This window comes from Ambystoma mexicanum, chromosome 12 (assembly GCF_040938575.1).
Source record: "Ambystoma mexicanum isolate Mex_15411 chromosome 12, UKY_AmexF1_1, whole genome shotgun sequence".
Lineage (NCBI taxonomy): Eukaryota > Metazoa > Chordata > Amphibia > Caudata > Ambystomatidae > Ambystoma > Ambystoma mexicanum.
In genome coordinates this window covers 175,376,184-175,391,806 of record NC_090936.1, presented here as the reverse complement: position 1 = coordinate 175,391,806, position 15,623 = coordinate 175,376,184, and the positions used below count along the sequence as shown (strand labels likewise).

The window sequence follows — 15,623 nt, the reverse complement described above, 5'->3', positions numbered from 1 at the left end:
AACACCATAATACTCTGTGAAAAGAGAAAGGGTGTCAAATGTGTACCCTGCAGCATCAATACTACATAAGTAAGCAGGCAACAGCAAAAGTTGGGTGTCCCAGAAATTGATCTGGATATTTATGAAGTACTGCCAGCTCGCTTAATTACCGACTATATCCCATAAAAAAATTAATACTCTGCTTCCCCATACTAGACGAAATGCTGCTCATTCAGCTGCTTTCCTCTTGCATAAACAATTGATTTCCTGTTATGAGCTTTATCAATCACACCTTCGATTCACTTTTGATTAATATTGATCGTAATTCCATTTCTCTCTTGCTGCTTATTCCAAAATTGTATCACTTTTCATGCACGTGTATTGTTGCCTTTTGAAGCCATGTACACTACACAAAGTACCATTTGAACATGACATAGACACAGTTTTAAAATGCAATAAACTTGTGCACAAATAACAAGCACTTGGCTCAATGATACTCTAAGACTGATTTCCAGCCAGCATGTCCATATTAATACATCTGGTAACATTTTGCATAGAAGCTGATTTGTCAACGAACAGGTGAAATATTTCTTCATATATCCTGGACCGGCTGAAAGTGATAGTTATTAAAATAACAGTGGGATTAAAAATACTCTCATCCAACTTGAACAAAGCTTTGTTGCAATAAAAGTCATAGGCTGGCCTAGTGGCAATTTGAGACAGGAGACAAGAGCAAAGCAGAGCCTGAAACAACCACAATTAATTGCCACAGTTGGCCTTTTCTGGAACATTCATAACAACTTAGTTTCACACATGATATACAATGTATGCAGAAATAGTTTATCAGTGAGCAATAGCACAAATAAAATAAATAAGATGTTATTTACAAGATTTATTCCACAACTAATATATGTACAGCACATCTCAATCAGACAAAATAAATCTGAGTCTTTATTCGCCGGCATGGAAAATATGATAAAAAAGATTTCTTGAAATTTAATGTCTCTGGAAATTGTGTACAATGATCATCTTTCAGCACCACTATGTAGAAAAATATTTAAATTCTCATGGAATTGGATGCTTTCAGCTGGTACAATGAAAGCATATGCATATTTTCTAATATACAAATAATAAACATGCCAATCAAAATCATAAATATTCAAAGTTTTCAAAAAAGTATTAAAAAAATAATTTACGGCAGTGGTTTGTTTTTCAATTTCTTTGAAGGTTATCCCAAGTGAAGGTGATCTTCACAATTTGTTCTCAGACTCTCACCAGAGAGAGGGTTATTTACTGTCAAGTGCATAAAACAGATGAGGTTGTACTAACTAACAGATGGGTCACAGCCTGGCCCTCCTGTCCTTATAATGATTATGGCGCTTTTAACAATAACAGGAACGTCACATTTCTTTCCGCCAGATCACCAGTAATTCAATGTTATTCATTGTACTTCGATAGCTTTAGTCGAGGAATGATGTTCATAGATTGAAGTTCTTGAAACAGAAGCTTACAAGCATATGGAATGCGCAGGGAAGACACATGGCAGGAAGACTTGCAGTAATGACACCTGAAAAGAAACAAAAACAGCCGGCTCGTAAGCTCTTACTGGAAAAATCATGCGAGAAGTACAAGAATAAATGTAAGGGTGGTTTACCAGGTGCTTAACTGGCTAATGACAAGGTGTTTGGATAATGAGTACACATGTATCCTTTGAATGCTTGGTTCGTGCCTTGGTAGATGGTGTTATGCCTTGCTATATGTGGCTTCCTGATTGTTGCTACCAGTGGCGGCTGGTGACTTTGAAAGGTGTTGGGGTGTAAGTTTGTGGGTCCGAATTTGGTAGTGAGCAAGCACAGTGAGTGAGCACGACCCACAACAAGGGTAGTGCGGGGGGTTGTCCCCCGCGAGAAATCTTTTGAAAAATGGCTTCCAAAATGAGCAATTAACTGTCCAGGCCCACAGAAATATGATATAAAAAGCATTAGGTTTTACATACTAGTGGTGGTACATTATTCTTATGTGTGCAAGTGTGATGGTGTATTCTACAGCAGATTGTATTTGAGAACAGCTGGTGCATTTTACAGCAGCTTGTATTTGAGAATAGCTGGTACTATGTTGTATCGTACAACATAGTAATGGCACATGAGGAAATGGCATATGAGGTGGGTCACAAAGCTTGTAGTTGTTGTTTGGTTATTTGCCCACCCATTGCCTGCTAATCGGCCATTCCCACACAGTTCATGCCCCAACACCTCCTCACTGGAACTCTGGGCTTGCCCTAAAACTTTGCGCTAAAATGTGCCTGCCAGCAGTTCTTTTTCAAAGTAGTCTTCTGAGAATCAATGACTTAATTGGAGTTGGAAACCCGCTACTGGTGCAATGAAAATGCCTTAACCGGGTCTGCCTCCAGTCCGGACTGTAAGCATGATTGCGGTGTCACATTGCTATGATATGATTTCAGTGTAGCGCATTTAGATTCTACACTTTGCTCCTTTCTTTGTACCTGAATACTATAACCTGAGAGATCAATACTGTCCTTCCCCAAACGCTGGAGTCAGACTCAAGCTGCTCGGTCTGTCAGAGCGATGTGCACTGTAATTGGATCATAGTAGAGATGAAGAGAGTTATCTGTCCCTTCAGCACTGTTACAGATGTCATCCCTTTGTACAGTTCTCACTGCAGAACGGGCAGTGGCTCTTTTTTCGGTTCTAGCCTAATGCAAATGTCCACTTAGCACATGACTATTGAAGTCTGTAGACACTTCTTTATGCCTCTATGCAAAGTAAAGAGCCGTGCTGTGCGTGAATCTCCTGGAAATGGGGTGAAACGTGAGCAGTGAGGGAAAGGTGAAATGGAGCCTGTGAAATATTTTTTTTTCCCTTGTTCCAGACTTAAAATGTTCTGTTAATGCCATAAATTCCTGCAAATTAATATTTATTATGGGTGTGTTGTCTGATATGCAATTAATCGTTGTGAACATAGGGAAATCTGGAGCTTAGGAATAGCCACCTAGAGCTCTGTGGGAAGGAGGATACACTGTGTCCAAGCTTCATCATGGTGCACCGAAACAGTAAATGCATGGAAGCTACATGGGGAGGCCAAGTCCATGTTGTAGGACCTCGTTCCAGAATAGGGACAGATATGGCAAGCTAACTACACACCAGAGCCAAGGAATACAGTTTACTATATTGCATGTACTGTACTTCAGAGTGACAAGCAGTGTGGACCTGCAGAAGTGGAGACTGGATAATACCTTTGTTTAACTGAACATGCATTATTTTTAATCTGTCAAGAAAAAGGAAACAGTTCAATTTCCCCTTCATGGCCCAATGTATAATATAGGGACACTATTTCATTGTCTGGATATGGTCTTAGGAAGTTGTTCGCCTGTAGCAGCAGATTTCAAAACAGACTATTTGTATGTATCTGTAATCTGCCATTTTATAAAGCAGAACCCTTTAAACTGTTCCTTTTCCATTTTTCGTGCTTCAGTCAGGCAATGCCAATGTAATTTGCCACCTTGCAGCAATGCTATTCTGTGGCAACTAGCTTCCTACTTTCTGGAGACCACACACCTCAGACCTGTCGAGCACATTCACTAGACTGTGCTGGGTCACTGACTGTGGGGCACGAACCTTATTTCAAGCAGGTGACCCTAAAGATCAGTGCTCTACCAAGGGATGCCAGGGCACCACCCAGAGCATTGCTTGGTTTTCTGTGTCCGCCTGGCAAAGATTCTAATACTCACGACTCTTGTACGACATGAGGCATTGTTCTACATGTATTGCTCATGTGGTGCTGTATTATGCAGGGCTATGCCATTAATATGATCACTAGCAAAAAACATATTTTGGAAGGACACACCAATCACATGATAAATGCATGTGCCACGCGCTCTGTATAATTGAACAATTACGCTTGTGTGGGCACGGCTTTACATTTGCAAATGCTAGAAAATTGCCCAGGGTGGTGATTTTGTAGGCTGCAAGAGGCCCCTTTGGAGGAGATGAAGACAGAAAGTGAAAGATATTGCTTGAACTTTGAGCCATCCCGGCAGCTGCACTCCCTGTAATTTAAACATCACAGTCAAAACGGGAGCGTGCTTTGTTCGGCTACGGTTGTGTGGATTTCTAGTGCCTCATTGGTTCGGAGGGGGCTCGCAGATGGCACACTAGTGCTCCAGCCCGCTCCCAGGGCCACAAACTAGGCCATTACACCAGAAAGGCCAGAAATTAGAATATCCGTGTGACCTGATCTCAGTGGTTCGTCAGCTGTAGGAGAGGGAGCTTAACAAAAACCAAACTTCGCGGGAGATGCAGTTCTGTGCTAAGTGATCTGTGTATTTCTCAGAATTTACATGAGTTGAAAAATGAATGCCACCGTGGGCAACCACAGTGGCATTCATTTGTCAACTCTTCTAAAATGCAAGAGGTGACTGCATATGCCGCTTTAAGCGCCAATGCCATCCATCATCCATGCTACTTGCAGCAATGTCCCTCGCAAGCCCTCTGCTCATCTACCTCCAACCTTCTGCGAGTGAGCCGGTTCTCCAAGCAGAGATTTGGAGGGAGATCTTTATCCTCAGCAGGGGCCTGCCTGCCGCCCTCCGTCTTGCGTCTTGAGCCTAATCTCCTTAAGTTCGAGAAACTCCTCAAGACTTTCCTCTTCTCCTCTTCCTTCTATCTCCCTCTACCCTGCTAACCTATCGCTCTGCTCTTTCCCACTCTCACTTCTTTTCCGTACAGCCTGCTGACTGGCCGCCTGGTGTACCTCAGAGTCTCACAGGTCCCTGACACCCCCTCCAGTCCTCTCGCACTCGCCTCCGGGCCCTGCACTCGCCTCATCATCACTGCACTTGAAGAACAATGACCCAAGAGAGTGGGGTCTCTCTGCACTTACCCCAGCCTCCACCGACTGGGTGCATTTGGACCCCACCCCCAGGACTTGTCCCCCCCTCCAACTACCTCTCCCCTGTAACCGTCTGTGCACTTGCACGACCTGAATCCACCATGCCTGAAGATCGTCTGTCTGTTCCCCCTTGTCTTCACTCCCTGCATCGTGGCACCTTAATGCACTTGGAAAAACTGCAGAATCGTCGTCAGGCCTATTTGCAGTTATCTCCACTTTTAATTGTATTATATTGTATTATATGCACTTACTCTGTCTGTGCAGACTATTATCAATTCAAGGACTCTGAACAACTTGGTTTCCCCCCTGTTCCCGCCCTCTTTGAGCGCTTTGAAACACTTGCCTTGTGTATAGGCGCTTTACAAATTTCGGCAGTTCGTATTATTTGAAATTATCGTGGAACCCCCACCATACCATTCTATCCCGGCTCGCAGTGACTTTAGATGTAAGGAAAGGACCATTCAATTTGGCGTGAGACGTGTGTGTGTGTACGTCATCACGGCCATTGAATGCGGAAATGCGGAACCAGCCACAGACGTCAAGAGTGGATGTGTGCGCGGCCGGGCTCCGACAGTGCCCTTCTTGCCTCGATTTCTCGCGGTGGGTGCTGGAAAGATTCTCCCGATTCCCTTGGATGGCCGTGTCCGGACTTTCCAGTGGCGCTTGCGCCCGGGCGTGGCCGAGAACACGGAGAGCAGCATCTTCGCCTTCAGCTCAAGGTATGTGTGCTGTCCAGTGGGGTTCAGTGTTGTCGGGACTGTCTCCTTCATATCGGAAGCTATGGATGTCCTGGGAGCACTCTGGGCTGCACAGGTTCCCTTGCGGCTCGGTGCCACGGGGGCACATGGTATTCACAAGCCATCGATGGCAAACTGGCCCATTTCGGAAGGGGGGACTGTTTGACTGCTACATTGCCGATCGGCCTTCCTTCAGTACAGTCATCTTACAAGCATACCGACATCCGCTCCTCAATTGGTATGTGTTGAGATATTGTATCTCATGGCTGAGACTACGGCGGCGCCCGGGATGCAGTTCTCCTTTTACTCCGCTGCGGTCACTTTGGCACGCCTTCACTGATTACGAAGTTGGAAAAGTTAAAATGTTAGTTTTATTTCAATTTCGGCAATCTTCACTCCATCGCGAGCCTTGTGGCCACAAAGGATCTGGTCTCCCAGGGGAACTATGGGACAGACTTATGGTCGAGATTAGCTGATTTTAGTACAGGTGCCCAATTACTTTGGCTAGATTAACCATCAGAAGGCACTCTCTTTTCTGTGCTATCCTTCACGTAGTGTATGTGATATCCAAATGTTCCTTTACCCTTTTCCTTTTAACTTCTATTGAGAAGTTGCAATTTAATCGAGGTTTTGGACCATAGTGATGGAGTAGCCTGATGTACGGATATTGATGTTGCATGTTACTGTTTAGATATTCATGAATGGTATGATCTCAGAGCTCTTACATAGTATATATATTTATACATTTGCAGTTACCTTTTCTGACCTTACTGGTTTTTGCACGGTTCTTTCGATGTTAGTGGATAGGTGCAATTTGGTGTGGGGTGGGGTCTGACAGTATGTTTTTTAAGTAGTGTTTGTTTGCTATAACTTTTTGTGTTTTTCAATGTGACTCTTGTTGGTGGGGTTTCTTCTTGGGGGGGATGACTGGGGTTCGGGTTGTTCATTCATTACCAAATATTGTTTTTCTTTATTGGCAGGGTTTTCTGACCACATAGTTATCTTTTATCGCATCATAGGGAGGGGTCCTGGGGATGGTTCTCAATGTTTTTCAATTTTCTTTTTGGGCTGAATAGACTTCATTGCCTTGTCCGTTCTTTTTGTTTTCTGCTTATTGTTTGTCATTTTTTTTGTGTTCCTTTTCATTTTGATTTTTTTGATATCTGTAGTGTAATGATGACTTCCCACTCAGGTGGGACTTCAGATGATCTGCGTATTATCTCCTGGAATGTGAATGGGATCAATAACCTGCTCAAGAAAAAGAAAGTGTTTCAAATGATGCAGGACATGCATGCTGACATCTGTTTTTTACAGGAGACTCATATATTGGAGGATGAAATATCTGGGTTGGAGAGGGAATGGGTTGGTTTAGCTGTTGGCTCTTCCTTTACTTCCAGATCAAGGGGGGTGGTCATTTTGTTTCGAAAGAAATTACCTATAAAAGTTATACGCAAAATTGCAGATCAAGAAGGTCGAATGATTGCGTTGTTGATCGAGATCCAGGGGGAATTATTAACTCTCTGCAATGTGTATGCTCCTACTGTGGATGATGGATCCTTTTTCAGAATGGTGGCACAGACTATTTTAGAGTTGAATAATACTAATGTTCTGCTTGGTGGTGATTTTAATACTGTGATTGATCCAAAAATGGATAAGAGTCAGAGCGGCCGTGTTCTTTGTTGTGATTATCATCACCGGGCACTTAGGTTGCTTTTAGAGGAACATAGTTTGAAAGACATATGGCGTCTTGAGCATCTGGACAAGAGGCAATACAGTTTTTATTCCTGTGCACATGCGGTGTTTTCTAGACTGGACATGTTTTTCACTGGTGGGACAGTTTCAGACAGTTGGGTCTCTTCCGATATTGGTAACATTGTACTGAGTGATCATGCCCCTGTTGTGTTGCAATTGAGACTTAAATTTCAGTGTAAAAGAAGCTTCTCATGGAAAATGAATACCTCTATTCTATTAGATGATGATATTTTAGATCGGATAGTTACTGAAGCTGATTATTTTGTTAAGGAGAATCGCTCAGAAGAGATCAGTGTGGCAAATACATGGGAAGCCTTTAAATGCTGTATGCGTGGTGTGTGTTTGGGGCTGTCTAGTGGTAAACGGAAGAGAGAAGAAGGTAAGAGGCGTGAGCTTGACTTACGTATTGGTGAAATTTCTCGGGATCTGATGTTCGATCCAACAGATTCATTGAAACTTGCTGAATTGAAAAAGCTCAAAAAAGAAATGGAAGATTTTTTGACAATGAGGTCCGAGCGTAGTTTGTTCTACTCTAGGTGTACATATTTTGAGAAAGGGGAGCGTTGTGACAGATGGCTGGCATACCGGCTGCGAAAAAGGATCTCAGAGTCGGCTATTGCTTCCATGATTGACAAGGAGGGTAGGATCACTTTTGATCCAATTAGAATTAACTCAATCTTCCGCGATTTTTATGAGAATCTGTATGGCGATGAGGCTGGTATTACAGGTAGGGGTGAGAGCTTTTTTGGTAATTTGAATTTGCCCAGGATCCAGAATGCTGAGCGTGATAGGCTTGGTGAAATGATAACTATTGAGGAGATTAAAGGCGCAATTTCCGGGCTGAATGTAGGTAAATCTCCGGGGCCGGATGGCCTTCCATGTGAATTTTATAGGGTCCTTCCGAACTCGGCTTTGGAACTCCTGAGAGATATGTTTGTGTCAAGTAGAATTGTTGGGTTGTTACCTAAGAGTACCAATCATGCGTCGATTTCGGTCTTTTTAAAAAAGGATAAGGATTGCAATCAACCAGCAAGTTATCGTCCTATCAGCCTTATCAATACAGATAACAAGATCTTGGCCAAGTTTCTTGCTATTCGCTTAGGACAGTTCATGCCGGTCTTGATAGGGGAAGAACAATCTGGTTTCATGAAGAGTCGGCGTACGTCCAGCAATATCAGGAAATTGTTATTAACCATGGAAATGGCGGACGGACTGGTAGGTGATGCAGCCATCCTGTCCTTAGATGCTGAAAAAGCTTTTGACAGAGTTAATTGGAATTATTTATACTCGGTATTGAGGGAAATGAATCTGGGGGAGGATTTTATTTCCTGGGTAGCTCTTTTATATGCCAGTCCAACGGCTGACCTTAAGACTAATGGAGTGGTGTCGGAATCGTTTTGTTTGAAGCGGGGCACGAGGCAGGGTTGCCCTTTTTCTCCTCTGTTATTTATTTTGGCGATTGAACCCCTAGCTATTTACATAAAGAATGAACCGATTTTACAGGGCATTGAATGTTGGGGTATGGTGCAAAAGGCATGGCTTTATGCTGATGACCTCTTGTTGGTGTTGCAGAGTTTGGACATATCCCTGCCATGTCTGATGAGGATTTTGTTGAATTTTCATGATTGTTCTGGATACAAGGTTAACCGCCAGAAGTCAGAAGTGTTGCCTCTGTCCAATAGATGTGATAAATCCCTGGTTGAGGGTCTGGGGTTAACTTGGTGTGATAGGCGCTTACGCTACCTAGGGGTATGGTTGACAGTTCCAGTCTCCCATATGGTTGATGAAAACATGAGTGTGGTAGTACGAGATTGCAAATTGATATTGGAAAGGTGGTCTTTACTTAAACTTTCACTATGGGGTAAAGTCAATGCCTTGAAAATGAATTTGGCTCCCAAGATTAACTTTATAACCAGCATGCTTCCACTGAGAATAAAGTGTAGTTATTGGAAAGATCTAGACCGCCTTATGCAAGAATTTTTATGGGACAGGAAGCCGCCCAGACTTAGTCTGTGGAAATTGCAGCGTCCAATTTATTTGGGTGGTCTAGGAGTTCCGAACTTTAAGGCCTACCATTTAGCATTTTCTGCTCATTCTTTTGTTCCGTTTTTAGATGGTAAACTGGACGGATGGGCGGTGGCGGAGTCGAATGCATATGGGCCATTGGGCCCGGAAGCACTGTTGACCACTAACACAAAGATCACGGGGGGAAGTCTGTTAACCACGTCCTTTTTGCGCAACTCTTGGATTGAGGTCTTGACTTTGATAGGGAGGGACGCTTTTAAGTGTAAGAATGCCTCTATATGGCTGAATCCTAGGATTAGAGATAACTCCAGGACAATTTTTTGGCCCGATTGGTTCCTAATGAATGTTAAAAAGGTCTCCGACTTGGGGAACGATGATCGGTGGCTGACTGCAGCTGAGCTGAGAGAGAGATGGAGTTTTGAGGACTTGTCGGACTCGGCTTATAGACGACTCAAGAGGTCTATCGGTGAGGTGGACTGGTCTGACTCCTTTGACTTGACTATTTTTCTGACAGATTCTAATGGACAGGGAGGTGGTTTAGCCAGTAGGTTATACAAACTTTTCATGTCGTATTTTCGGAACAATGACAATTTACGGTATGTCTGGAGTGAGAGGATTGGGTCTGATATTGATCTTGAGGCCTGGCAGAATATATGCGGAAATGTCTCATTATGTTCACTGAATCTGGGCGAAAGGTCTAGACAAATTAAGATCCTGAACCGTGTGTATTGGTGTCTGGAACCGTTACATAAAAGGGGCATGACTGACAATGCTGATTGTTGGGGTTGTGCTCAGGAAGTGGGAACATTGGAACACATGCTGTGGGCCTGCGAGAGGGTCAAGGCTTTCTGGATAGACATTTGTGATGTGTGTGTCAGAATTTTGGGTGTAGGGTGTGTCCTGGACTTTAAGACAATGATCCTAGGGGAGGATTCCGAGCTGGCTGAAGTCAACTCTTCCCTTAAGAAATGGCTTTTCAGAGCAACCATTGTTGCTAAAAGGTTGATCCTTCGAGGATGGAAAGGTCAGGTCCGTCCGTCATTTGAGGAGTGGGTTCAAGAAATGCATAGCCTGTCTAGTACAGAAAAAATGATCTACAGATTGAAATGTAAGTTGTCCACATATGAAAAGATTTGGAACATGTTCAATGATTTTATTTGATCCGTTTTTCTATATTCCTTGTTGTTCCTCTGTACTTTGGTATTATTTTTGTATATACTTGTAAATAAATAAATAAATAAAAAACAAAAACAAATAAACATCACAATTACCATTACTAGGAGGCCCGTTGTGCACAATGAAAATGGACAGCAATTACTAGCAGATTTCCTCCTATGTTGTAGTGACTGTCGGCAGAGACACGTTAAGGTCCGTTTTCTGGAGAATCTAACAAAAAATGCAAAATGCTAAGCAGCTTAGGTTTGATTTATTCAGCGTGAGCGACTTGCGTGAAATGCCTAGATTATTTACCACTGAACACCAGTCTTTTCATAATGAGACAAATTCCACCTCCCACAACAGAATCGTTTACCTGGCTTTTGCCCCGGCCCTTTTACTGGATAAAGTAACTTAACACCCACCATTGCTCCTGTTTCACTTTTCCCCAAATTTCATCTGCAGCCAAAGCCCTGCTGACCAGGAAGTATGGGTGGTTACCGTGACTACTGTGATGTGGAGTAAATGTGTATACAGTATGTAATCCAATCCAGGCATTCAGTCCATACATCTCGTTCTTGTCAAGCCCTTAAATAATGAAGTATATCCAAGCTGAGCGGATTTAAAGCATAAGAACACAGACATCGGGACTATTCAGCACCTCCAAGAACACAATAATTAATAAACTAAAAGTCAGCTGTCCACTGGCCGCAATATCCCGACCCCAAAGGAATTATCCACCCTGACTGCATGTCCTCCTCTCGGTCATGTGTCGTGTCGTCGCCTAGGTCCCACTGCTTCATGTCCACGACCACTCCTCTTAGAACAGAAGAGGAGGACATGATGCAGCCAGGGCCTACTACGGCGTTGCCATCGACACAGGCAGACACTAGGCCCTCCCTGACGCTGTTGCATTCCCCAGGGAAGGGCTCCAGGAGAGCACTGTCCTCCTGGCCTGGTAAATGATTGAAGGCCAGCCCAGGCCGGGCACAAAGTTGTCTTCTTCCGAGTTCGATCTTTTACTTACCGTTGTTACCAGCAGAGCATAGGCCGTGTGACAGCCCTATGTCCTGACTCCTGTTCTGTGGCCTGGCTGGCTGGGCAGCTGAGCCACTTCTCAACGTGTCAGCACAAAGTCAAGTGTGAGACAGAGAAGTTCTAGAAGGAAGGTGGCAACACCGACCTCACCCACACGCCTGCACCCATCACCCCCAAACCCACCCATACATAAATGTCATTGGCTGGCACACAGAAACAAAAGCCCTCAAGCCTAGCCTAGTGGCTTGCAACTCCAGCCTCTTAATGTGCCACCAGGCTTCTGTCACTGACCAAATGTCGCTCACCTGGAAATCTTGCAGTGAGCGCCACAACCCTTCAGAGTTGCATCCGTGACCACTCAGGCATTAGGTCAAGGAGGCCAGAAGGGTTCCCTGCCACAAGATTGCCGCGGTTGGTCCACCAGCTGAGGTCGTTGACCACTTGGCTGAACACCTTGAGGGGATCCGTGAGCGCTTCGAGCTACTATGACCACAGACCTCTTAGAAGCCACTGGAGGGATCTCATGTGCAGCCTGGCCTCTGGCACTACAAAAATAAAGGAAGCCATGAGACCTAAGAGGCGGAAGAAGCAAGCCGCTGGTAAGGTCGCGTGATTCCAGAACAAGTGTACCATCTGTGATATGCCGTCGACTGTGTCCTTGGGAGGGAAAGCCTTCCCCACCCGGGTGTCTAGGACAGCTCCCATGAACTGGAGCCTTCGGACTGGCATCACATGAGACTTCTTCAAGTTCAGGGAGAAGCCCAGCCTGTGCAGTAGCAGGCAGGTGTCCTCCAATTGAGACAAGACCTGCCTCGCCAACTTCATTCGGATTAGTATGTGAATATATGGACCCCGGATCTCCGGAGGCGAGACGCGATTACCGCCATGAGCTTAGTGAAGACCCTTGGAGCGGAGGTCAACCCAAAGGGAAGCACTTTGAACTGATAGTGCGTGTCACCTACGAGGAATCTCAGGAACTCCCTGTGCTTTAGATGTAGCAGCACATGGAAATAAGCGCACTGCAGATCTATTGACACCAGCCAGTCCTGAAGTTCGAGAGCGTGGCGAATTTCTCTCAACGTGACCATACAGAATTTGTCTTTCCTCAGGAACTTGTTCAAGGTCCTGAGGTCCAGAATGGGACGGAGACCTCCTCCCGTTTCAGGCATCAGGAAATACCAGGAATACCAACACGATCGGGATGTACCTCTTGCACGGCACCCTTCAACAACAGGGATCTCAGTTCTTCCTGGAGCTCCTGTCTCGGTTGCATTGGATGCGGTGGGGGTCTGTCCCGTGGTTTTCTTAAGAAGGGCAGACATTAACCTCACCGAATGAGCCGCTGGGCCCAGGCGTCAGAGGTAATCTCCTGCCACTGGGGTCAATGTTCTGCCAAACGTCAACCAACCGGTAAGTCGTGGGAGGGGAAATCAAGGAGGCTTAGAGGGCGGTGCCGTCCCTGATGCTGTTTGCTGGGCACTGGAAGCCCCTGTGTCCCTTTCGGAGCACGAGAAATGCTTCTGCCACTGCCTGGCATGTGAGAGCTGTGCTTTCCTACCGTAAGGCACATAGCGCCTGTAGCCGCTGCCCCTAGAGGCAAAGCTGAAGGCAGGTTTGGCCGGCTGCGCAGCTTGGCCCAGCGATTTTGCAGCAAATTTTAACTCCTTAAACTTTTCCATAGAGTCATCAGCCTTCTGGCTAAAAAGAAACTCCCTCGAAAGGCTTGTCAAGTAGCCTATTCTGGATGTTCAGGGAGAAGCCAGAGGTTTTGAGATAGGCATGCCTTCTCAATACTACCAGCGACCCCATCAAACGCCCAGCGCAGTCTGTCATGTCCAGGTCAGGTTGCAACAACTGCTTGGCTACCTCCTTCCCATCTCCCACCAGCTGTGTAAACCCATGCCTCATTTCACCTTTGGGGATTTATTGCGTAGTCTGCTCCACGGCTTTCCATGAACCAAAATAATATTTTGCAAATCCACATGCCACATTGGTGGCTTTCAATGCCGTGCTGCCAGAAGTAAAGACCTTCTTGGCCATTGTGTCCAACCTTTGACCCTTTCTGTCCGGAGGCAGATTTAAAATGGATGCCACAGGTCTGGTGGGGATTGCGACTGCCTGCACAAGAAGCCAGGAAAATTGAATATCCTCTTGCCGGCCTGTAGTTCGCCGTAAAGTTAAGAGTTGACTGACGGAATGGAGCTGAGATGTTGCCACAAGGAGGCTAGGGTGTCTGCAATTGCTGAATTAAGTGGCATGTTTATGCTCTTTTACAGGACCTTCATCTATGATGTCTGTCAATTTGTAGCATTGAACAGGTGCTGAAGAGGACTTCAAACCTAGGGTGTCTACTACCCTTTCTACTAAGGCCTTAAATTTAGTATGTGTGTGTGTGTAGGTCTGACCCTGATGAAGTTCGACATTTGGAGAAGTGCCCAGGCCGCTGGTATCATGTAATCCTTGGGCTAATACCAGCAGGTCTGCTTGGCCGTTGAAACAATCGACACCTCCCGACCCTGTATACATGGGATCGATATCGCCCTGGTCAGTGCCGAAAATCGATGCCACGGACCTGAAGAATCCAGACCTGGAGAGCGGAACGAAGGATCAGTCACCGACAGTCGTGCCAAGGGTTTTTCTTTCGATGCTGATGGAATGGCTGTCAGCGCCGGTCGAGGCTTGGATATTACTGTGATATTACTGTGATATTGGGAACATCAGCCTGACAAACGCCTCTCGAGGAGGCCCGTCCGCCGATGTTTCTGCACTTCCCGAAGGCTTCTCCAACACCGATGGCATAGACAGTTAAGGATGCGTACCATCTGCTGAATTTGCAGCTGAGCGCTGCTATTGCAGACGAGGCTTGCTGTTTGGGGACCCAGGGGGTACCCGCGCCTGCAGCAGCCTGTGTTGTAAACATGTCTGACATTTCTTTTTTGAAATGCTCCCACTCTTCTCGAGTGGTGGGCCCAGTTGAGGGCTTAGCTTTTTTCCGAAGACGAGCTGAACTCGTGTCAATGGCAGTGGCGCCTCTTTTTCTTATGCAATGAAGACGAGGAAGAGTGACTTCTCAAGTGTGGCTGCTTTTTGGCCTTCGGCAGATGCTTATTATTATATTACTTGCTTTTAATTCTCTTCAAGTACTATGACTGTGAAGATCACAAACAATTAGACCAGGAGCCCTTTGATCCCCACTCTCGTCAACTAGTTCATCCATTTTAGTCTCTGTATTTCAGCCTCCATGTCCCATCCCTTCCCCATGGGCTCACAAGTATTATATTCTTCCTTTTGTTCCTGCTGCTCTCACTCGGGCTCTCCTGCTGCTTCTGTGGCGCTCGGGAGGCTTCTCCCTGACAGCATCACAGAGCATCCTCAGTCTCCACACTGGAACAAAGCCGTGCTCGGCTTTCCATTCCTGCCATGCGTCCCTCTCTCTGGCAGCTCTGCTAGCTACCGGCGAAGCTCTCCCAATCGGTCGGAACAATGCCTTCCTGTTAGCTTCTCCTCCTGCTGGCGGTCTTCTCTGGCCACGGCTTCGAGTTCCCTTTTGCTCCCTGGCTCACCTAGCTGGGTCAGAGTGTCTTGGTCAGCTTCTTCTCCTGCCGCCACCACTTCAGAGCCCTCGGGATACCATCTTGGGTTAGGACAGCGCCTTCTAGTCCGACGCAGCCGCACTGCTTGTCACACTGGTCTCCTGCTTCAGAGTCGGTACCTGGAGGAGATCTCTCCTTGCTCTTACCTGTGACAGATTTAAACTTGCGTTCTAAGTGAGGCCCAAAGAAAGCCTTTTCCTTTTCAGGCTATAACATTTAAACAATGAACTAATGGTTTTACAAAGCAAAATCAAGACCGATTTTAAACCTGCACTTTGAAACTACTACAGTGGTGATTCGACGTAATACAAAATCATACAAACATATCATATGCAAACCTGCTTTCTATGACAATGATCCTAAAAATCAACTATGGAGCAAAAACGTCTCACAAAAAAAAAAAAAAAAACACTGAGAAGCCGCTTGTATTTTTGGA

General features: G+C 45.4%; 1 protein-coding gene across 1 annotated transcript in view; it reads right to left on the bottom strand.

Moving 5' to 3' along the window:
- Nucleotides 1–856: 856 nt before the first annotated feature.
- The window catches only part of POLR3B (RNA polymerase III subunit B), a 1,940,302-nt gene continuing 1,925,535 nt past the window's right edge, over nucleotides 857–15,623 (bottom strand). Inside the window, exon 28 of the mRNA XM_069628254.1 lies at nucleotides 857–1,546. Coding sequence (XP_069484355.1) covers nucleotides 1,417–1,546 — 130 coding nt within the window. The 3' untranslated portion in view covers nucleotides 857–1,416. The remainder of the gene's footprint in view (nucleotides 1,547–15,623) is intronic.